The sequence below is a fragment of the Pleurodeles waltl genome, chromosome 5, assembly GCF_031143425.1.
Source record: "Pleurodeles waltl isolate 20211129_DDA chromosome 5, aPleWal1.hap1.20221129, whole genome shotgun sequence".
Taxonomy (NCBI): Eukaryota; Metazoa; Chordata; class Amphibia; order Caudata; family Salamandridae; genus Pleurodeles; species Pleurodeles waltl.
The window spans coordinates 140420041-140443445 of NC_090444.1; the positions used below are offsets into that span (position 1 = coordinate 140420041).

General features: G+C 45.2%; 1 protein-coding gene across 1 annotated transcript in view; it reads left to right on the forward strand.

Annotated features, from left to right (window-relative positions):
• The window catches only part of LOC138297008 (calpain-13-like), a 511734-nt gene that overhangs the window by 237941 nt on the left and 250388 nt on the right, over positions 1-23405 (forward strand). Inside the window, exons 9-11 of the mRNA XM_069236526.1 lie at positions 930-1004; positions 11366-11454; positions 21825-21899. Coding sequence (XP_069092627.1) covers positions 930-1004; positions 11366-11454; positions 21825-21899 — 239 coding nt within the window. The remainder of the gene's footprint in view (positions 1-929; positions 1005-11365; positions 11455-21824; positions 21900-23405) is intronic.

Below are 23405 nucleotides of genomic sequence, written 5' to 3' on the forward strand. Positions count from 1 at the left end.
ATTCCTACAATGTTAAAATCAGTTACAGCAGCAGATGATGGATAGATAGCAACCTCTCCCTTGACTTGTTTCGCCCTAGCATCTGCCACTTCTTCTCTTGTGTCAGACAGCACATGCCTCTCCCACTTCTATGAAGTGCAGAAACCCCAAACTGCAAGGTTGAAGGTTGGCGAAAGAGAGGGAGTGGTGCCTTATCAGCTTGTTGCTCACCCTGGGGCCTCGCCGGTCCCTTCTTTTATGGTGTTAATATGCCGAATTTCATGGATTAGTGCCTTTCGCCCCAGGGGGTTGAATCTGGTAGGAGCTCTTCCAGTGTATGCTGCTGCTTAGGACACCTTTCCTGTGTCACTGGGAACTCTCACTGGCTACGTGTTAAGCTGTCCGTGTTGGTAGGTGGCAAGGCAGAGGGAGGGCTGAAGGGGGTTTCCCTCCTTTGGTATTCTCTTTCAGCCGGGGCCTCCATCGGGCCGCGCTTGGCGTCGGAGCGAACTTACTTTGGTAGACGCCAGGTCCGCAGCGCGTACTCCCCTCTCCCTGATCCGGGCTCGACCGACACGCTAGACTGGTGCTCGTTCCCTGCAGTTAGGCCTCTGATGCCTCTCCCCGGTCACTGCAGGTTATCTCCACCCGGGAGGGAAGATGGCCCGAATAGCAGTCCCCCAGCCAGTTCTCATAGTCCGCGGGGCCCAACGACGTACCGTTTGGGGTCGTGTGTCAACTCAAACTCTATCTCCCATGACATACCAGTAACTGATCCTCATGGACTTACACTGATTCATCAGATGTAGCAGATCTGGGTAGAAGAAACTTCTGATAACAATGAAGAACCTAAAAATGTATTGTAATATGTCATATAACCACAGCCTGTTGCTGGTACTTGGCTGATAAAGGTTGCACCCTTTAACTTTTGCCCTCTTTTGATTTTCAAGGTACAATTTTCGAACACGGAACTGATAAATGGCCTTGTGCAATCACACGCCTACACTGTGACCGGTACTACTACGGTAAGATGAACAATGTTAACCTCAGGAATGTCTTACTCCTTATATATGGATCAGTTTTGTATTCCATTTCAGTTTTCTTTCCAAATGAACGTTTGCCCAAAATAAGTATAAGTAGATACAATGGTTCTGTTTAGCTATAATGCATATAGGCCCAACTCACAAAGGTAAAGACAGGCTTTTGGTCTAACTTTACAACTTTTCGATATTCAAAAAGGTAAGTACCTTAGACTAAAGTTAACCTAAACTTAGAACAAAAGGTAAAGTACTTACCTTTTTGTATACTAAAAAGTTGTAAAGTTAGATTTTTGGTCTAAACTTAGACCAAAAGTCTATCTTTATCTTTGTGAATTGGGCCCATATTCATTATGGCAAAATGGACCATTGTATTTGCTTATTTTGTGAATTGGGCCCCATGTTTGTCATTTCGTTTTTTAAATCGACGGTTATATATACATATAAATGTTTCTCTTTAAGAAACATTTGATGGCTTTTCATTCTTGGCCCTACTCCACCCCCAGCTGAGTGAGGTAGAAACTTTGGATGATAATAGATGCCAGGCAATCATATGTCCCCCAAGTAATTGTCATCACTTGTCGTGGGTGTCTTAGAAACCTGAAGAAAGTCCTTGCTTTTTTACCGACTTATATGATATGAGCAGTTATTCAGGCAATGGTTTCCTGTTTCGATTACCGAAGTGCAACTTTGTTATACCTACCAAAAAACTGATCACCTGGTTGCATAAGATTCCATGTGCAGAAGCTGCACTGCCTTGTTGAAGTTACAGCTCTGCTTGCACATTTAACCTCATTGTGAAGCTGAACTCTGGCTGGCAGGTTTTCACACCCTTGAGCATCAGTCAGAGGGCCTATTCAGACACGGGTCCTTTCAGTTAGATCTAGCAGTCAATCATATGTATTATCCCATGTCTGAAGATCCTCTTCACTTGCTTTGCTCAAAATCTCCGGTTCTGCATTTCCGGGTATTGAGGGAGAACCATTTTTTTACTTAGGTGCAACTATCCGAAACTGTCTCACAACTAATCTGAAATTTATCATAAATTACCAGATTGTCCGTAAATTTCAGAAAGCGTACATGTACGAACCGTATAGGCGTTCTGACCCTACCAGGCTTTCTTCAGATTAATTGACAGAATGCCTATTGGGTAGCTGTGTATGTTCCACACATTTGTTTAATTTAGTTTAATTTAATTTTAGGATGTTAAGGTAGTTTCGTTTTTTATGTCTCAATCAATCATTTGTACAACTGTAAAAAGAAGCTAACTTTGAAGGTCCTAATTTTCACTTTCTAGTTCCTCCCAAGGATAAGCATTGTAAATTTACAGGGATATTGCATATTTACCTTGGGTTGTAAATAAATGCAAATATAAATATGTTTCAATTTAATACACTGGTTTCCACTCGTCGCTGAAGAGACTAACAAAAGCCCTGCCTCGGGTTGTGAGAGTGGATTCTCATGTAGTATATTTAAATATCGAACAAAACTTGAAAAATTGATATTCCATGCGGTTTAAATTGCTATTTAATCACCTTTAGCAGCAAACAGAAGCATTTAGGCTAACAGCCCTTGGTCACACAGTGATCAAGGCTTTGTTAGCCAACACACTGAAGGTGATAGGCATGAGATATAGGGGGTCATTACAACCCGGGCGGTCAAAGACCGCCAGGGCTGTTCTGGAGGAAGCATCGGCAACAGGCTGGCGGTGCTTCACAGGGAATTACGACCGAGGCTGAAGTGCCGCGGTCGCACCGCCGGGACCGGCGGTTTCCCGCCACAGTGGTCCCGGTGGTTTTAATCCGCCAGGGCAGCGCTGCTTGCAGCACTGCCCAGGGGATTACGAGTCCCCTTACTGCCAGCCGCCATGAAAAGGCTGGCGGTAATGGGAGTCAAGGGGCCCCTGGGGGCCCCTGCACTGCCCATGCCACTGGCATGGGCCATGCATGCGCCCCCAGCCATGGCCCGTGCAGCTTTTCACTGTCTGCTATGCAGACAGTGAAAAGCGCGACGGGTCAACTGCACCTGTCGCACTGCCGCAACACCGCGGGCTCCATTCGGAGCCGGCTCCTGTGTTGCGGCCCAGCGGGGATCTCCTGATGGCCGCGGCGGGAGTGCGGCCCCATAGTTTCTTTTGTTCACTGTAACTGGTGAATTTCAGTGTTTTTTTTTAATTTAAAACACTATGGGCCTCATTAAGCGTCTGACGATCTACTGATCGCAGTCCGAGTGCCACATCATGACCGCGGTGGTGGTGCTGCTGTCGTACTGCCAGCACTGCCAGGAGTAGTCGCCCCGGTGGTCTGGCAGTCATGGTGGTCCTAATCCGCCAGGGCAGCGCTGATTACGACCCTCTTCTCCTAAAGCGATTTCATAGCGGTAACACTGCCAAGAAAAGGCTGTTGGAGAACGAGTGCAGGGTGCCCCAGCACCCTGCCACTTACTGGGCATGGGCAGTGCAGGAACCCCCCGGCCAGCATTGTCACAATGTTCACTGTCTGCTTTTTTTTAGACAGTGAATATTGCGACGGGTGCTGGTGCACCCTACGCACTACAGAATTGCCGCCGGCTCTATTACGAGCCGGAGCCAATGCTGTAGGCCATTTCCCCGTGGGCCAGCGGGCGGAAACTGAGGTTCTGCCAGCTGACCCAGCAGGAAACTCGTAATGGGCCTAGTGGGGAAGTAGCCACAATGGCGGCAAACTCCCCGTTGGAATTTTGGCGGACAGGCTTTTCCGAATCAGGCCCTATGTTTTAACTGAGATTTTCACATAACTTTAAAGTCCCTTTACCCTATTTTTTCACTGAATTCCTAGATGTTTTTTACCGGAAAATAATATTTTATTACCATACCTTACTGCGCATGGCCATGGGGTTGGTCGCGTGCCAGGCCCTACCCCTAACACACTGCCAAAGGCCGTGGGCAGCATGTAGTTGGTTGCAGGGTCTATCCTCCAGCCAGGCCCTTTTCCAACCCCCCACAGGTCTCCATGACACCTTTGCTGGCCAGCCATCATGATCTTGCTGCAATTCAAGGCCCACTCATTTATTTTTCATGGCTTCTCAGTACCACAGTACTACCACCAAGTTACAAGAGGGCAGTGCTGCAGTACTGCGAAGCCACTATGCTTCCAAAAAAAACAATTATAATAGATTTGCATCCTATGTGATTCCCTCATTCCGCCTATTGCGTCTGGATATCTGGTAGAAATTTGGGCCCATATTTATACGTTTTTAGTGCCGCATTTGCGTCATTTTGTGACGCAAAATCGGTACAAACTTACAAAATACAATTGCGTTAAAAAGCGGCGCAAATGCGGCGCTAAAAAAGTATAAATATGGACCTCGGTCTCTTGTTGGCAAGTGTAAGCACCCTGTTCAAGTAGAGAATCCTGTTCTCACCCTCAGGTAGCTTGGCACAGAGTGGTTAGGCTTAATTTAGGAGGCACTGTGTAGAGCATTTGTGCAACAGTTAATATAATAAAAACAGCGAAACAGCCACACAAAAATAGTCCACACCAAGTTAGAAAAATAGATTTTAATTTAATGAACAAAACAAGACCAAAACAACAAAAGTCTAATATGTACGAGTCGAGATATGAATTTTTAAAGAATATGTGTAATTATAGTGCATAGAGACTTAAAGAGCCTCCCAAGGCTATCTGGTCACGCTAGATCAGGGTAAATCCAAAGGTTCAGGCTGACCACGATGGAGGCCAGGCTGGCTATAGGGACTAACCTTGTTCCTCTTAAATAATACCTTGTGCGGAGGGTTAAATCGATGTTGAGGGGCCAATGCGAGGAACAGAGTGCATAATACAAAGGTGATGCATCATTTCAGATTCACGAATGAGGGGATGTGTTATCATCAAGCCACGCAGTTGTTGATGCAATGTCCTTGAGATGCAGCATCAAACCTTTACGACGTAGGTGATGCGTCGTCATCGAGCCGCGCAGCTGGCAATGCCAAGGTGATGAACTAGGGCTGATGGTGATGCTTCAGTCCTGAGCCACATAGTCGGCAATGCTAAGTCCTGATCCTTAACGGCAGCGACGATGCGTCGAGGAGAGCTGCAGTGGTTCCGATCTGTGCAGTGACAGTGGTGTGTTGATTGTCTCAGAACACACCTGCAGAATTCATTTCCAAGGGCCCAGGACTGGATTGGCACCACCTGGCAGGGTAGGACTCACAGTTGTCAGAGTCCAAAACCTGTAGCAGAGGTGAATGAAGTGTTTGATGTCCCTGAAACTTCAGAACAGGACGCAAGCCAGCAAGACCATAGAGCTTCAGGTCTAGTCCTTCCCACTCCCAGGCAAGGAGGGCAGCAGGCACCAAAGCAGGCACAGCAAAGCAGGAGTCCAGCATAGCCCAGTAAAGTTCCAATGCAGTGACAGTGTCTTTAGCAGCACAGCAGTCCTTCCTCCGGGCAGAATGTCCTCAGGTCCAGAAGTGTACTCATTAAGGGTGGGGCTTGGGGTTCAATAAATTTAGCCAGTGTGCTTTTAAAGTGAGGGAGACTTCAAAGAGAGGCCTTTGAAGTGCACAAAATTCCCTTCCCTTCCTTCACTGGCTTCAGACACACTACAGGGGGTTATGTAGCTCTTTTGTGTTGAGATAGGCACAACCCTATTCAAGTGTCAGCACCTCCCTCCCATCCAGCCCAGGGAGACCCATCAGCCTGGTGATGGGCTATCAGGATGTAAATGGTACACCTTAGCTTCCTTTGTGGGTGAATGTTTAGAAGGAATGCGCATGGCCCCATCTGTCACCCACTCAGATGTGTATTCAGAGACAAGTAGAGGCACAGAATGGTTAAAGAAAGAAAATGGCAACTTTCTAAAAGTGCCATTTTCAGTCTTGTAACTTAAAATCCAACATCACCTTAAGTTGAGATTTGAAATTGCAAGTCTAGAGACACCAAACTGAAAATATCTATATGTTCCCAATTGGAAAATACACTCCGAAAATGCAAATTACAATGTTAAGCTATGGGAGAGATAGGCCTTGCAGTGGTGAAAAACAAATTTAAGAGTGTTTTACTACTTGCACAGGTACAACTTTAAAGTACATGTCCAGCTTTTTAAATGTACTGCACTCTGCCTTTGGGGCTGTCCAATGTCTACCTCAGGGGTCTCTTAATTGTATTAAAAAGAAGGGTTGGGCCTGGCAAGTGGGTTAACTTGCCAGGTCGATATGGCAGTTTAAAACTGCACCCACAAGCTCTGCAATGGCAGGCCTAAGTCATGTTTAAAGGGCCTTTAAAGTGGATGGCACAATCTGTGCTTCAGGCCCACAAATAACATTTAATTTATATCCCTGGGCACATATAGTGCACTTTACTAAAGACTTACAAGTAAATTAAACATATCAATTGTGAATAGGACATTGTTACCATGTTTTTGGGAAAGGGCACATGCATTTTAGCACTATTCACCAGTGATAAAGTGCTCAGCATCCTAAAGCCAGCAAAATCGAAGTAAGCAAATAAGAGATGAGAAGGCAAAAAGTCAGGGGGAAACCCTTCCAAGGATGCCGGGTCAAACAGTATCCCTACCTTCCCTCCTTAGGCTTATTTAAGTTGACTTGATTAGGATGCATGGACTGAGTCTCCAAGTCCTAACATGGCTGCTGTAACATTTTCTTGAGGTTGCGGCCAGCCAACAAGATGAGGTGGTTTGAGATTACTCTAATGCTGATCCACACGGTGGATGCATGTTGTTTACAACAACATGAAATATCATACATTTTTAACCATAATTTCGCAAAAAACTACTGAATGGATTTACATCAAATCACAAAAAGCATGCTTTCTGGGTAAAGATCTACGTTCTTCCCCAGAAGGAGATGAGATAGAAGAGACTTTTTTTTAAATGTTTTATGAAGATTCATCAATCAGTTCCAAAGTTATGAGCAAACGAAAATTCCAATTTTGAAAAAAACATGCTTTCTGGATAAAGGTCTAGCTTTCTGCCAAATTTGGTGTAACTCTGTTCAGCTGTTTTCTCTGTATCCTTGTCAAATTTTTTCTGTCAAAAAAAATGCATGAGGAAAAAGTGTATTGGGAGCACCCCTTTTTCTCTCCCCCACTTGCTGGATCATTCTTTCCGGGAAGGAGCTGAGGTGGATGACATGCTTTTTGGTTTTTTTTTGGAACGTTTCATGGTGTATCAAACTGCACTAAAGTAATTAGAAAAAATCTTCTCCCTGTTGTCACTCTGACCCAAGTATGACTACACAGTGGCGACCGCTGCGGAATGTGACTTTGTTGTAATAAACTTTTCTTTAGAGAGGTGTGTATTAAGCTCTTTCCTAATATAAGCAAAGTTTGGGTGGTCTTGCTAGATACAAGGATGTCTTCAATCAATCAGTCAATCAATCAAGGATTTGTAAAGTGCACTACTCACCAGTGAGGGCCTCAAGGTGCTGAAGAGGGGAGGGGGAGAAGTTGGGGGGAGGTGGTGCTACTGCTCGAACAGCCAGGTCTTGAGAAGTTTCCTGAAGGTAAGGAGGTCTTTTGTCTGGCGCAGGTGGGTGGGAAGAGTGTTCCACGTTTTGGTGGCGAGGTGTGAGAATGATCTACTGCCGGTTGTAGTTCTGCAGACGCGTGGGACGTTGCAAGGGCGAGGTCGGCGGAGTGAAGATGCCGGGTCGGGGTGTAGAAGGAGAGTCGTCTGGTCCGGTGTTGTGCAGTGCTTTGTGAGCGTGGGTGAGGAGTTTGTAGGTGATTCTGTTGTTGACTGGGAGCCAGTGCAGGTTTTTCAGGTGGTCTGTGATGTGGCAGTGGTGGGGGATGTCCAGGATGAGGTGTGAGGGGGCATTCTGGATGCGCTGCAGCCTCTTTTGGAGTTTGGCAGTGGTTCCTGCATAGAGGGCATTGCTGTGTGCCAGTTTGCTGCTTACGAGGGCTTGGGTGACTGTTCTTCTGGTTTTGGTGGGTATCCATTTGTAGATCTTTCGGAGCATGCAGAGGGTGTTGAAGAAGGAGATGATGTTGACTTGCTGGGTCATGGATAGTGAGGGGACCAAGATGAATCCTAGGGTGCGTGTGTGGTCAGTGGGAGTCGGAGCTGTTCAGAGAGTGGTAGGCCACCAGGAGTCATCCCATGCAGAGGGGGTGGAGCCGAAGATGAGGACTTCCTTCTTGTCGGAATTGAGTTTGAGTCAGCTGCTCTTCATCCACTCGGCAATGGCCTTCATTCCTTCATGGAGGTAGGTCTTGACGGAGTCCTTATTAAGGGAGAGGATCAGCTGGGTGTCGTCAGCGTATTAGATGATGATGTTGAGGTTGTGGGATCAGGCGATGTTAGCGAGATGGGACATGTAGACATTGAAGAGGTTCGGGCTGAGGGACGAACCTGGGGGTACGCTGCAGATGATTTTGGTGGCCTCCGAGCGGAATGGGGAGAAGCGGGCTCTCTGGGTTCTGCCGGTGAGAAAGGAGGTGACCCAGGCCAGGGCTCTGTCACGAATCCCAGCATTGCTTAGGCGTGAGCATAGGGTGTGGTGGCAGATGGTGTCAAACGCAGCCGAGAGGTCCAGGAGGATGAGGGCCGCGGTTTCACCGCTGTCCAGTATGGTTCTGATGTCGTCAGTAGCGGCGATGAGGGCGGTTTTGGTGCTGTGGTTGCTGTGGAATCCGGATTGGTAAGGGTCCAGGGTGCGGTTCTCCTCTAAGAAGCGGGTTAGTTGTCTTTTTCTAGAATCTTGGGTGGATATTTGGAGAAGGCTTGTTGCCTTCTTGTTTTAATTTTTGAACATTGTCCCCTCCAGTCTGATGGTCTTTTGGTTGCTGGTGCACCAAGAGCCATTTGAGGTGCTCAGCTTGTCAGCCAGACATGTGGTCATGCTGGTTGTTGCAGCTCTGTTTGAAGATGATATCAGCACGTAAAGGATTCCAGAGGAATTGATTCAGTGTGGGTGTAACAGGATAAAATTCTATAAAGCACTTGATGAAGTGTGCTGTAACATATAGGGTGCCCTAAATGGAGGCCAGTGTGTAGTGCCAGAAGCCCATGAAGCACAACATTAAAACCATCAACTTTACGAGAGTAAGAAGGCTTCACAGGCAGTTCTGAATCATGTTCACTTTTGCTAGTAGAAACAGCTTGGCATTAAGTCAAAGTAGTAGTTTAAAACAACGAGGCACATGTCGTTGATCCATGTTTTAATTAGTTGTTGCTTGTTGTTCTTGAAGAATAGTAGGAATTCTGTTTCAGTGGTGATACTTTTCAGGTAAATGTTAGACATCCAGGTCTAGTAGATATGTGGGCTGTATTTGATACACTTGATGCATGAAACACCTGAGACATTGAATCAGACTTGTCTGACAATTGTGTATCAGTGAATTTTAAGTAGCGTCACAGGGAGCTCCAAGTAGAGGTTCAACATGACAGAGGACAAGACAGAATCATAGTGTACTCTGCAGGTATCAGGGATCTTCTGGGTCCTAAAGGTTTCAATTTGAATGAACTGGCATTGGTTAGATGGGTAGCTGTGAAGAATATTGCCAGTCATTCACATTCATGAGCTTGTGGTATGGATCAGTGTTGGATGGTCGATGGTGTCAAAGGCAGCTGAGGTTCAGCAATATCAAGAGACAGAGATCTGAGAGTTTCTGGGAAAGTATCTTGTGTAAGAGAGGCATTGACAATGGTTAGCTGGGATGCCAGAGATTCGCTGGAGAGTGTTTTCTATGAAGGAATAGGGTAAGACAGAGTAGGAGCTGGCTTTGAATGTGCTGAAAATATGGACAAGGATATTACAAGGGCTAGGGATTTGAAGGATAACCATTTTGAGATGCAGCATGTAGAGGTGGGTCTCAATGGGGAAGCAAACTTGGTGATGATGACGTACTGTTGATTTTTACTTATTTTTGTACTGAAGAAGAGGTTGATGGCATTGCACTAATCAATGCAGAATGGGATCTAGGGGTCATGCAGTGCTTTTTTGTCTTGAAGATCATTTTGTATCTGCTGGCAGTTTCACTGTAGGTGATGATGTAGTGCTTGGTTTGGCAGATGTAAGTTATCTGTGTAGTTCAGAAGTTTGTTTAAAAATCTTCCTCCAGTTTCATTTCAATATAAATATTGTACTTGCAGCAAGTCTTTTAAGCAAGTCTTTTAAATGAAATGAAAAAGTAATCATCTAAAGAGAATCTTCTATGAATACCCTAAAAATTACCATATTACTACATCTCACAAAGGGCACAACACTGAACTGAATCAAATGCAGTGAAACGAGACTACAGATAACAGAATGCATAACTTTCTTAGATATGAACCCAGCACTGTGTCCTTTGTTACTTGGAGTCATCTGATAACTTTAAATCTCATTTTTTCCGTGCAAATGTCTTGGTTAGTGAAATTGATTTTCCGACATGTTTGCAAGTTTTTGTGTACAATTTTACAGCCAAGTGTATTGAAATAGATGCACTTCCGGTAGGGGTCCAGTGCTAGTACAGTATCTTGAATTTGATTCTAGCCTAAGCTGAAAAGAAACAGTAAATCTGTTGTAAGGAAGGCAGCATCTGACATGCAGCACCAACAGCTTGAAATGTATACCCTTAACCACTTTCTGATACTGTGGGAATCATTACGACCCTGGCGGTCTTCAGACCACCAGGGTTGTGGTGGCGTTCTGACGCCACCTTATGACCGTGGCCCTTGCGCCTGCTATACAGACAGTAAACAGCGGATTGGATGCTGATGCACCCTACACACTGCAGCAATGCCACAGGCTCAATTATGAGCCGCCGTCAAATGTTGTAGGCTGTTTCCCGCTGCGCTGCTCCAGCGGAAAACTCCTAATGGGGTCTGCAGGAAGTCGACCACACTTGCGGCAACCTGAGAATGGGCGTTTGGCAGACGATCTTTTCTGTCCGCCAAACTCATAAAGACCCCCTATGTGTTTATATTGATCATAATACCTAGTTTCTTCCTTGTAAGAGTTGAAGGCGGAGGAGCACCCAGGGATGATGTTGCCTGGAATGGGACAGTTACTGTCTTTCACACCCACTGGGATATCTCCATTATTCAGGAATAGACAAGGTATAGACATAGAAAGGGAATATAAGGAAAGGGGAGGAAGAGGAAAGGAAAGGAAAGGAAAGAGGGAAGGGAATGGAAGGGAAGGAAGCTAAATTTTGTAAGAATGGTGTACATAAAACATGCATTATTCTAAATCCCAGGTCATTCTTAACAATCTATTGAACACCTGAGTAAAAGTATTAATAACAATATATTTGTAAAAATGTGAATTGATCTTGTTTTTTGCAAAGAATTATTTAGGTCTTTTTCTTGATTTTTTAATATGCAAGAAGAAAAATGAACATTGTTTTATTTTGTTCTAGGTACATCATGAGGAGAAGGGACCGGTACATCTAATCCGTTTGTGGAACCCTTGGTGTAAAAAAGAGTGGAACGGGCCATGGAGTGACAAGTATGAATTTATATTTAAAATCAAAATATTGAGAAACATTAAATTCAATTTTTATGAGCAGATTACTTTGGAAAGTTCTGGAAGTGTCTTTTGAGCTCAATAAAGATTGCCATGCAATGTAGAAAACTGTGGAATATTTGCTGTTTGGCCATATATTGATCTTACCTGGTACAAACATTATTATATATTGCAAAAAATAATTATGACAGTTAATTAAAAAGAAAGATGTCCCTTGAAGTAAAATAGAGGGACCAGGGACTCTCACCAGGCTCTGTTACCCAGAATCCTGTGCAAACCTCACGATTTAGCCAAAAAAACACTTTTTCTCACATTTCCATGACAGAAAGTCCTGGAGTCTGAGTGGAGACACACATTTCCTTCCACCCAGTGTTCCCCCAAGTCTCCCGATAAAAATGGTACATCAATTGTGTGGGTAGGCCTAGTGCCTGCAAAAGGAAATGCCCCAAAACACTATGTGGACACATCAAAATTATCAAATACTAAACTACCTGTTTTTGCGGGGGTGGGGACATGCATTTTTGGTCCTGGGCTCAGCAGCCATATAGGGAAACCTACCAAACCCAAACATTTCTGAAAACTAGACACCTGAGGGAATCCAGTGAGGTGTGACTTGCGTGTTTTCTTACCCAGAATCCACAGCAAACCTCAAACTTAGCTTAAAAAATCAAACTGTTCCCACATTTCTGTGTGGGATCATCACACTGGGACAACTTTCCTACCACCCAATGTTCCCCTCAGTCTCCTGGTAAAAATTATACCTCACTTGTGTAGGTGGGTCAAGTGCCTGTGACAGGGAAGAGCCAAAAAAACATGTTGAAATTGAGGAGGAATGAAAGCGGGTACAAAAGGGCAGTTTGAAAAAAAAACATTTTTAGGCTGACAAATGAGGCAGAATTTTTATCGGTATAGATGAGACAAGGTTGAGTGGTAGGATTTGTTTCGGATTCCTGCAGATTCCAGAAGGTTCCATCACAAAAATGTGGGAAAAATGTGTGCTTTCCAACAAAGTTGGAGGTTTGCAGGGTATTGTGGGTAAGAAAATGATGTGGGGGGCATGTGAAACACACCACCCTGGAATCACCCAGATGTGTAGTTTTCAGATGTGTCTAGGTCTTGTGAATTTTTCTACATGGCATCGTCTCAAAGTATAAAAAGTGCAGCCCTCACCATTCTAAGTGGGACAATTTTGAGAGTTAGCCAACCTCTCATGGCTCAAATGTAAAACCAAAACACAAAATAATCAAATTTCCTCTTGCTTGCAATGGGATAAGATGTTTCAGTGTGCGGGAGAGAGCTGAAAGACTGTTACCCCCTTCAGTTGGGGTCGGTGCATAACTGGGCCCATACTGGTTGGTAGCGACCACCCCACTATTTTTCTTTAATTCCCTGGCATCCAGTAGACTTTCTGCCCCCCTCGCGGTATGGATCCAGGGTAATTGCCCCATCTGCCCACTGGTGGGCAGAACAGAACAACTTTGGCCCCATTTATTTGGGGTGGGGGTATGGCCATACCCCCACCCTCGTATTTTGAAAAACAAATCTTCCCTGGTCTCTGGTGGGCTTTCTGCCCCCCTTGGGGGCAGATGGGCCTTCCAAAAATAGGGGGGCAGATATGGCCAACAGTAATGTGCCCCCTTGGGGAGCGACCCTTGCCTAAGGGGCTGCCCCCCAAACAAAACACACACATGCACACACACCAATCCCTGGTGCCTAAGTGGTTTCTTCCCCCCCCCGGGCAGATTGGCCTAATAGAAATAGGCAGATCTGCCCCCAAGGGGAGCATAACTGACCTAAAATAAATCCCTCCCCCAGGTAAGCAACCATTGCCTAAGGGGTCGCTCCCCTTGCGTAAAATTGGCGCAAAAAAAATCCCTGGGGCCTAGTGGTTTCTCTGCCTAATAAAAATAGGCCGCCTTGGGGGCAGAAATGGTCGAAAATTAATTTTGCCCCCAGGGGAACGATCCTTGCCTAAGGGGTTGTTCCCCTTGTGTGAAATTGACGCAAAAAAATAAAAATCTCTGTGTCTAGTGTTTTCTGCCCACCCTTGGGGGCAGATTGACCTAATACAAACAGAAATGGCGTAAAGACAATTTTCCCCCCTGGGGAGTGACCCTTGCCTAAGGGGTCACTCCCCACATATAAAAAAGAAATAAAAAATAAAATCCCAGGTGTCTAAGGGTTTTTTGCCCCCGTGGGCAGATCGGCCTAATTACAATAGGCCGATCTGCCCACAAGGGGGGCAGAAATGGCCTACAACAAATGTTCCCCTGTAGTGGAGCGACCCTTGCCTAAGGCGTCGCTCCCCTCACGTGAAACTGATAAAAAAAAAATCCCTGGTGTCTAGTGGTTTCTTGTTCCCTTTGGGGGCAGATTGGCCTCATAAAAATAGGCCGATCTGTCCCCAAGGGTGGTAGAAATGGCCTAAAAGTAAATTTTCCCCCAAGGGAGCGACCCTTGCCTAAGGGGTCGCTCCCCACATATATAAAAAAAAAGAAAAAAAATTATCCCTGGTGTCTAGCGGTTTCCACCCCCCCCCCCAGGGGGGAGGATCGGCCTAATTTTAATAGGCCGATAATGGCCTAAAAATAAATTGCCCCCATGGAGAGCGGCCCTTGCCCAAAGGGCCGTTCCCCTTATTCACTTACAAAAAAAAAAAAAAATCCTTGGTGTCTAGTGGGCATTTCTGCTGCCCGATTGCGATCGAGCAGCAGAAATGCAAAGAGAGACATAAAAGGAAAGGAAAGTCCTTTCCTTTCCTTTGATGCCTCTCTCGGCCCCTCCACGTGATCGGAGGAGAAATGCTTTTGCATCTCTCCTCCGATCTGCGCTGGAAGCAGAGGCAGGCCTCTGATGAGGTCAGAGCACTGACATCATCAGACGCCACAGGGGGTTCAGGGAAGGAGGGGCCGGGTGGAAAGGAAGCAATTCCCCTTCCATCCCTGCCCAGGGAAGGGGGTGCGAGGCCCCGGGGAAGCGCTAGCGCATCCCCAGAGGGCCCCTATTTCGATACAACGGTTACTTCCTGGGCACCCGAGCGGTGCTGCCCAGGACGTAACCGTTGCTTCTAAGGCACCTGAGGGGTTAAAAGGCATGCTTTGCAACTACGAATGGTGTCACAGTCAGCACTGCCAGTTATCTACAGCCTGGCAAGCTGACAATAATCATAATTGACAAAGAGGGTGCACATGGTATGTCCCTCTAGACAACAGAGCCATGCTCTGTATCTACATCTGTGTTACAAAGATACCTACTTTTCTATGCTACAAGAGCTATCCTCAAACCCAGGGAACTTGGGTAGGCAACTATTCCACAAGAACAACAACGTTTCTCATTGATATAATTTCAGAACCTTTTTTAATAAAGGTGAAATCACCTCATGCAATAAAGCAAGGTGAGATTAAATTAGCAACCTTCACAATTGCCTATTTAGGAAAAATGTTTATCCAAATAGACATTTACCATGACTTGCCACAAATTTCAAATAATAGTACAATGTGTGCCATGTGAAAAAAACACAAACCAAAGATAAAAAAACAGCTCAATGGTGAAGTAGAACGGTGTTTGTGTATTGTTAATGAACAAATTGTAGGTTCTATGACAATCCATTGGCCAAATTTGCCAAGTCATTTGTTAGTTAATACTGTTGGTAGCTTCTCAACCTTAGGTTGCAAAGGAGGGTCTCCTCAGGACTTAAAAAGCATGGGATATGTGAATGGCCAGCATCTTACGTTGATAGGTGAAATCTGTCTCTGCTTAATTAGGATGGGACAGCAAGTGCTCATCCTTCAGTATATCATAATGTTCTTAATTCGGGAAGTTGCACTACCCTCAAGCGACCGTGTACCTGTCCGGTCTTTTGGTTGCTGAAAAGATGTTCTTATAGTAAGAGAACCAGGGCTCCTCCCCCTCCAGATACTAAGTGGCTGGCACAGGGAACAATTAATTCTCCCAGTGAAAAAAGGCAGCACAGCTGAATGACCATCACTGTCTGATTGGAATCTCAAAAGTACTTCTAGCGCACATCAATGATTAATGCACGTGTTGATGCCAGGATCAAAACGCGACAGCTTTCTAAGTGATTTTGAGATGGGGCATGTCGTCCCCAGAGTCATGCAGGGAATTTTTCTCTATCCCAACAAATGCCTACCTCAGATCTGAATGCTTCTGAACTTTTTCCACCATTTGAGAAACCTGGCCATAATACTGGAAAAAGTGGTTGTTAATTCCATCTGCATTTTCTTGCTGTAATCCTTCTGCTCTCAACATTGCAGACCAATCCCTGTACAGTGATTGACCACTAGAGCAACTTAAGTTTCTCGTCCTTCATAGGCATCATCTACTTAAGTGGCTTATGATCCATCTGGAACATGGGCCACCTCTGCCTTGATGAACTCAGGCTGACTACCGGTATAGTTTTCTTATCACATCCCCAGTGTGTGCATCATAGACACAGAATGGAGTCAACCCTGAAGTGAGTGAAAATAGGAGAGCAAACCATCCCATTATCTCTTTAAACTCCTCCTGGTGTTCAGGAGGCATGTCAGTGGCAAGCTTCACACCTTCTACTGAGCCACCCTTCTCATCACTGTTCTATACGTCTGTGAGGGGCTCACTCTCCTATTCAACCACTTCTGCCATGGTCAGCATTCTAACAATATAGTCTCTCCTGAGTTAGGGCTTCAGGTGCTTCACATGGAACACCTTCTAGAATTCCCAGGTGGTGTGTATATCAGCTAGGTGTCTGGCATCAGAGCTCGTTCTGATCATCTCGTAGAGGCAACACCATTTGTCTACCAAAGCTTGAGGGCAAACTTGCTTGAGCACTAGTACCTCCTGACCCTCTTGGCATCTATTCAGCATCTTCTTCTGATCATATCATTCCCTCATACACTTATGGTTAGACTGAAGGTTAGATTTCTTGTTCTTCATTAACTGGGGCTTCAGCTGTATGAGGCCCAGAACACAGATCACATCATGACTTGGGAACTCATACATACCTATGCAGCCCTCTCTGACTAAAGTCTGTAAGCTACGGACAGGATGATCCAACAGAAGCTGAAAGGGACTATGGTGGTCATTCCAACCCTGGCGGTCCATGACCGCCAGGTTGGAGGACCGCGGGAGCACCGCCGACAGGCCGGCGGTGCTCCAATGGGCATTCCGACCACGGCAGTAAAGCCGCGGTCAGACCGGCAACACTGGCGGTCTCCCGCCAGTGTACCGCCGCCCATTGGAATCCTCCAAGGCGGCGCAGCTAGCTGCGCCGCCGAGGGGATTCCGACCCCCCCTACCGCCATCCAGTTCCCGGCGGTCCGCCCGCCGGGAACCGGATGGCGGTAGGGGGGGTCGCGGGGCCCCTGGGGGCCCCTGCAGTGCCCATGCCACTGGCATGGGCACTGCAGGGGCCCCCGTAAGAGGGCCCCTAAATGTATTTCACTGTCTGCTGCGCAGACAGTGAAATACGCGACGGGTGCAACTGCACCCGTCGCACAGCTTCCACTCCGCCGGCTCGATTCCGAGCCGGCTTCATCGTGGAAGCCTCTTTCCCGCTGGGCTGGCGGGCGGCCGCCCGCCAGCCCAGCGGGAATGTCAGAATTACCGCCGCGGTCTTTCGACCGCGGAATGGTAACCTGACAGCGGGACTTTGGCGGGCGGCCTCCGCTGCCCGCCAAGGTCAGAATGAGGGCCTTTGTCCTATACTATTCAGTAGGATTTATATGTAGGCACACAAGAAACATGACAGGAAGCTTTTCTTTCTGATGTTCGCTGGTAGTTCCCATTAAGCTCTTTGTGATCTTTATAAAAGGTTCCACCAACCCATTAGTGTGCATTTGGTACATAGTGGAGAAGTAGTAAGTCACACCATCTTTCTTCCACATCGCCCTTATCTGTGAAGAAATGAAATGTGTTCCTCTGTCTGAAAACACACCCTTAGAGAATCTGACTCTGGAGAAGATCGCAAAGAGGCCATTTGGAACTATCTTTGCAGTTGTTCTCTTCCGGGGTACTGTATCTGGATAACAGGTGGACTGACTCACAGCAACCAAAATATATGCAGAGGGGTAATCAAATGGATGGGTTATGTATTTTATTTTTCCCAGTAGTGAATGTATATGTAGTATGTATGTTTATTATTACTTTAATGGTAAAGTTACTTTATAAAAGTGTACTTTGCGCTGCCTGTGAATAAACTGTTTTAGAACTCTTTTGCTTCACAGTCCTTCTCCAGAAACTGAAAGCATAATCATGGCTGGCTGTTAATGACCTTGGCAAAGCCCATGGGAGCAGGAAGGCAGGAGTGATGTTTAAAGGGATTAGGTGTCTCAGGAGTCACAAACCTCAACCATTCTTTCACAGAGCCACACTAGACTCTGTTGATGCACCCAGGAGGAGAGAAAACCGGTTCTAGCCTCTTCCCCATAGGTGAGTGGTTAAAGGAAAGGTTTAGGCTCTGGCCAACTGCATGGAAGATCATTTTGGATTGAAGGACTTGGTGAAGGTTTGCAGTAAAGTGAGAGGTGGAAGAAATGAAAAGAGAGGTCAGAATCCTGCAATATAGGAGACAGAAATGGGTGTTTGGAAATCTCCAGTCACTGGCCAGTGTACAGAATAATACTTACCCCCAATCTCTGCCTCTTCAGAAAATCTTTGAAAAATGAAGACTCCGCATAACGGCTGAAGGTAAGATGCAATGATTGATAATCCTTGCTACTACCCTTGGACTAGAACTGCATTCCAGTGATGAAGTGGGTCAGCTCTTGCTATCTTCTACAGGTGCAAAAAAGCATCACTACTTCTCACTCCAAGAATTACTAGCAGATACTGTGGTTCCGAGAAGAATGCCCTGAGGACCCAAGGGCTGCAGGAGTCACCAGGAGTATTTGTCAGCACCAAGTACTGACAGGGTGAAGTGTTGAGACTTCTCTAGTGAGGGTGCATCATCATAGAGGAGCATATCCAGGGACATCTCACTGCAAAGAAAGTGGCATCATGAGAATGTTGTGCTAAAGGTATCCGGCTTAATTTGCCCTGCCAGGCTATGTCTTCCATTCTTGCCTTCCTGGAGGATTTGAGAACCAAAAAAATGACTGAGGTCCTGATTTAGAGGTAAGCGGATGGGATACTCCATTACAAATATGACGGATATCCTGTTGGCCGCAATACCAGTGCCATAGGATATAAGGCACTTGTAATTCAGCGGACATGATATCAGTCACATTTGTGATGGAGTAACATATTTACCATTCTAATTCAAGCCCTATATCTATATGTCACAGGTAAAACTTTGGACTGGTTTGAGGAGGCAAATCTACCCAAGAGATGAGGCCACCTCAGTAATTATAAAAGCATGCTTTAACCCAAAAATGACGTCAGCAGGAGATCAATGACAAAGTATCTGACGTCTGGCTTAGGACTTTACTGTCCAAATATTTTGGCTTTCATTTCAGAAACTAAATACTAAGGTTTCACTGGGACAACAAGCTTTGTGTATCTGACCTCAAATCATTGGCAGTTTGGTGAATTTGCACCTAGGTCATGGCCAACTGCAAAGTGTTTTTTCCAGTGGAACTTTACTTCTTAAGCTCTTTTTTCTTAAAATGTCACAAACCTGGCACACCTCTCAGATTGTATTGATCTTGGGCTCATTACATGTTTTTATATTGGTTTGGCAATTTTAGTATGTTGTTTTTTTCACTTTACAATTGTTGGTTTAAAACTAACATGCACATCTTAGGGTATTGCCTGCTGCTTGTGTCATATCTACTAGGAAGGGAGGAAAGATCCTCTAAGAACTGTGTTTTGAGCAACAACATTATGATTAGTCAATTAGTAAGGTGATATATGTCACCCCTCACAATTTAATAACCCAGTTTCTGATGGTTAAATAATTAAATTGTGGGGAGGGGTAATTAAATGTACTCTATTAAGTTAATTACATAATGTAATACAATTTAATTATTTTAAGGCCACCTCTCAGCTATACATATTTCACATTTCTGATTGTTTAATTACACTGTAATATTTTGATATTGTTTTATTGTACTACACATGTTACATTTCTAGTTTTGCTTGTACATTTGACCTGTTTGTGTTTAACCACACTGCTTCTTGTAGGTAGCTCCCTTGGATTTGTTTCTATTTCAAATAAATAAAAGATAAACTAAACTAAAGGACCCTTGTTTCAAATAAATATTATTAATTAAAATTAGCTTTATATGTATATTTAGCTATCAAATATAAGTAAATGGCAAATAAAAAAAGCAAATATAAAAAGAGTGTTTATGTGGGATATCCCCTAGTTCCCCCAATATATTATGGGGGTCATTATGACTTTGGCGGACCGAAATGCCCATCTGTCAAAGTTCCAACAGGAAGGTTGTCGCCAATGTGGCTGCCTCCCTGCCAGCCCCATTACAAGTTTCCCGCTGGGGCAGCGGGCTGAAACAGAATTTCTGTCCGCTGGCTCAGTGGAAAATGGCCTACAACACTGTCGCTGGTTCGTAATAGAGCTGTCGGCAATTCTGTAGTGCGTAGGGTGCACCCCGTCTCCGCCAGCCTTTACATGGTGGGGTTACTGCCATGTTACTGCTGGCGAAGAGGGGGGTTGTAATCTCCAGGGCTACGCTGCTTGCAGTGCTGCCCTGGTGAATTAGGACCGCCACACTGCCAGACCATCCTGTGGAGGAAAACTGGCGGTGCTGGTGGTCCGACCATGACACTACCGCTGCGGTTGTAGTGCAGCGGTCTTAAGATCGTCAGGGCTGTAATGAGGGCCTATGTGTGTATTATAGTTCTAATTTAATTAACTAAAATATACATTAATGATAACTAGGTTAACGAACAATATAAATGTAGTAAATGAAAATAAATTTAATAATAAATATGAAGGGCCAGAATTCATAAGAGCTTTAGGAAAGATAGAATAACACGATTAATTTTAAATGGGCTGTTCTTTGAGTGATAACAGTGCATCTCAAAACCCCGGCTGACACCGTCAAGCAAAGCACCATTCTAGAGCACCTGTTGTTGGTAATAGAGTTTTAGGACTGGGAGAAGAGATTGCTTTCTCTACACTGGACGGTCCCCTTTAAACAGATAAGGTTAGTAAAGCTATCAGGGTTATTGTAAGGAAAAAGAATAAATTAAATTAAATGCAGATTATACAACTACAGGTTAAAGGTTACAGCTATATGGAGATAAAGGGCCTCATTCTGAAGCCGGCGGGCGGCGGTCGCCGCCCGCCTGGCGGCAACCGCCATATGGCCGCTCCGCGGTCAAGAGACCGCGGAGGCCATTCTGGCTTTCCCGCTGGGCTGGCGGGTGACCGCCAGAAGGCCGCCCGCCAGCCCAGCGGGAAACCCCTTCCCACGAGGAAGCCGGCTCCGAATGGAGCCGGCGGAGTGGGAAGGGTGCGACGGGTGCAGTAGCATCCGTCGCGAATTTCAGTGTCTGCTAAGCAGACACTGAAATTCAAAGTGGGGCCCTCTTACGGGGGCCCCTGCAGTGCCCATGCCATTGGCATGGGCACTGCAGGGGCCCCCAGGGGCCCCACGACACCCCTCACCGCCATCCTGTTCCTGGCGGTCAGAACCGCCAGGAACAGGATGGCGGTGAGGGGGTCGGAATCCCCCATGGCGGCGCAGGATTCCTCAGGGCAGCGGAAAACCGGCGGGACACCGCCGGTTTTCCTGTTCTGACCGCGGCCATACCGCCGCGGTCAGAATGCCCTGCGGAGCACCGCCAGCCTGTTGGCGGTGCTCCCGCCGACCCCGGCCCCGGCGGTCACGGAATGACCCCCACAGTATGGGGAACATGAAAAGACGTGTTTCACACAAAAATATAGAATACAGTTAGAACAAGAAGTGGACAATATGTTTTAAAACAATAGTTTGTGTGTAGTAGGGGTAGGTTGATAAACGGGGGCGAGGAGGAAGTAAAATACATGTAAAACGTCCCTTAATCTAATGTTAGTGGATGTACTGTAGTTGTAGTGGTTGTCATTGTAGTGACATACAGCCCATTGTAACAACCTTCGAAACATGAAAGGGTGACATGGGCTGCCAGGGGTGACATGGGGAGTCAAACACAGATTCCCACTGTGAATGCTATAGTCAGCCACTGAGCCACCAGACATCTTTCATAGTGTGTGTTAGATGCTCAACTCTAAATGTTGGATTTTTAGGGCTTAGCCTTATGTTTCTGAAAATTGATGTAACCATGACACTGTCTAAAATACTGACCATATTAATGGCTCTCATTTTCGTACTGTGCTCTCTTTCAATGGTTGATGGTTAATAATATAACATATTCAGTAAGTACTATTTTCTCATGCGTGCTGTGTCTTACAGTTCCCCAGAATGGAGTAAAGCAAGACCTGCAGAACAGAAAAAACTTCTTGAGATAAAAGACAATGGAGAGTTTTGGTACTTGTATACGTTTCATGGCTTTTTCTATTTTCGAATTAAACATATTCAGTCAGATGCTGTCAATCACTTGTACATGCTTTTAAGAAGTTTTACATAAAACTTTGAAATGCAGTGGTCAGTGTCTACTTCTTTTTAAGGTGGGCTGACAGATGATCTGTGATTTCATGTATTTACCCCCTTTGGTTTTTCTAAGTATTTAAAGGGTCCTTTCAGGGTCACATGATAAGATGAATGCCATACCCACAGACCATAAACAGGCACACACGGATGCATAGACACAAACACATCAAATTGAAACACGAAAAGTTGTTTAACAGTACTTTCTGATGAAAGAAAAAATCAGATGATTTTTTTATTAAGACTAGGGCAGTTACAGATGTGGAAAACATAGGAAAGCTTTATTTTAGCAATAACAGAACTTGAAGACCATACAATCAAGACTGACTTTTTACTTAGCCAACTCTTGTTGGACCTATAGAGCACTTATTTTTCAGTGAAAGAGGCTGCTCTGACATCTACAGTGATAAAAATGGCATTTGACCAGCTACAGTAGGTTTGTGCGGTCTCCACTACAACCGCATGTGCCAGTATTGTGGCATTAAACAATAAAATTGCAACAAAAAGGAAGACTAATTCAACTGCTTCAATAAAATAACAATTGCATCAAAAGGTTCCAGCAGACTGCGATGAGTAGTTCCAAATCAAAACTATAATCAGCTACAATTGGCAACATAGCAATTCTGTAGATGTCCAAACCCCAAGTGTTAGAAACTGGATCTACCAGCAGAGTGTGACATCAGCATTAGTCCTGGTGCCTCGGGTTCTTTATTTACCCTTTGGGTTCTCTTATGTACCTCGGAATCTCAGCAGCCTCCTCTTATTGCCCATTTGTTAGTAATTGTAAGAGTTAAAGACACTACAGGTTTAGGCTGAAGTCGGTATTTCTGTCACTGTGTGTATTTGTCCAATCTCTACATCCCTTCCACTCCTAGTGTGCAGTGTGGGGAGATTCACAGTTTCATCATTTTATTCTATGTGGCATCACTATACTGCTGTGCAAATTCCATGAATTCCTTCCCTTGCCTCTTTCCATCAAAGATAGTGACCTTTCTTCCCTCTGCTGGCCTTCCCTCTTGCCATATTCATCCAAAGCCCAGGAAAAGTGTCCCCTCCTCCTCAAACACATTACCCCATCACCACTCTCAGCAAAGGGATGCTTTTCTCCCACCCACCCTCTCCTGAATGTATATCCAAGTACAGGGAAGTTTCTCACCTCTCAATTAAGATGATTTTCCAGCCATGCGCAGGAGAGGCAGCTGTGGTCAAGAGATACATCTATGAGAAAATATACAGTATTAAAAAAAATACATATATCTGGGACATCCATTTGAAAAAGACATATTAAATATTTATATGAAACACCTCCATGTAATGGTAAAAAAATAATAAAAAAATGTATCTGAAAATATAGGCAGCTGCAGACAACGTTTGATAAAGTAGGGT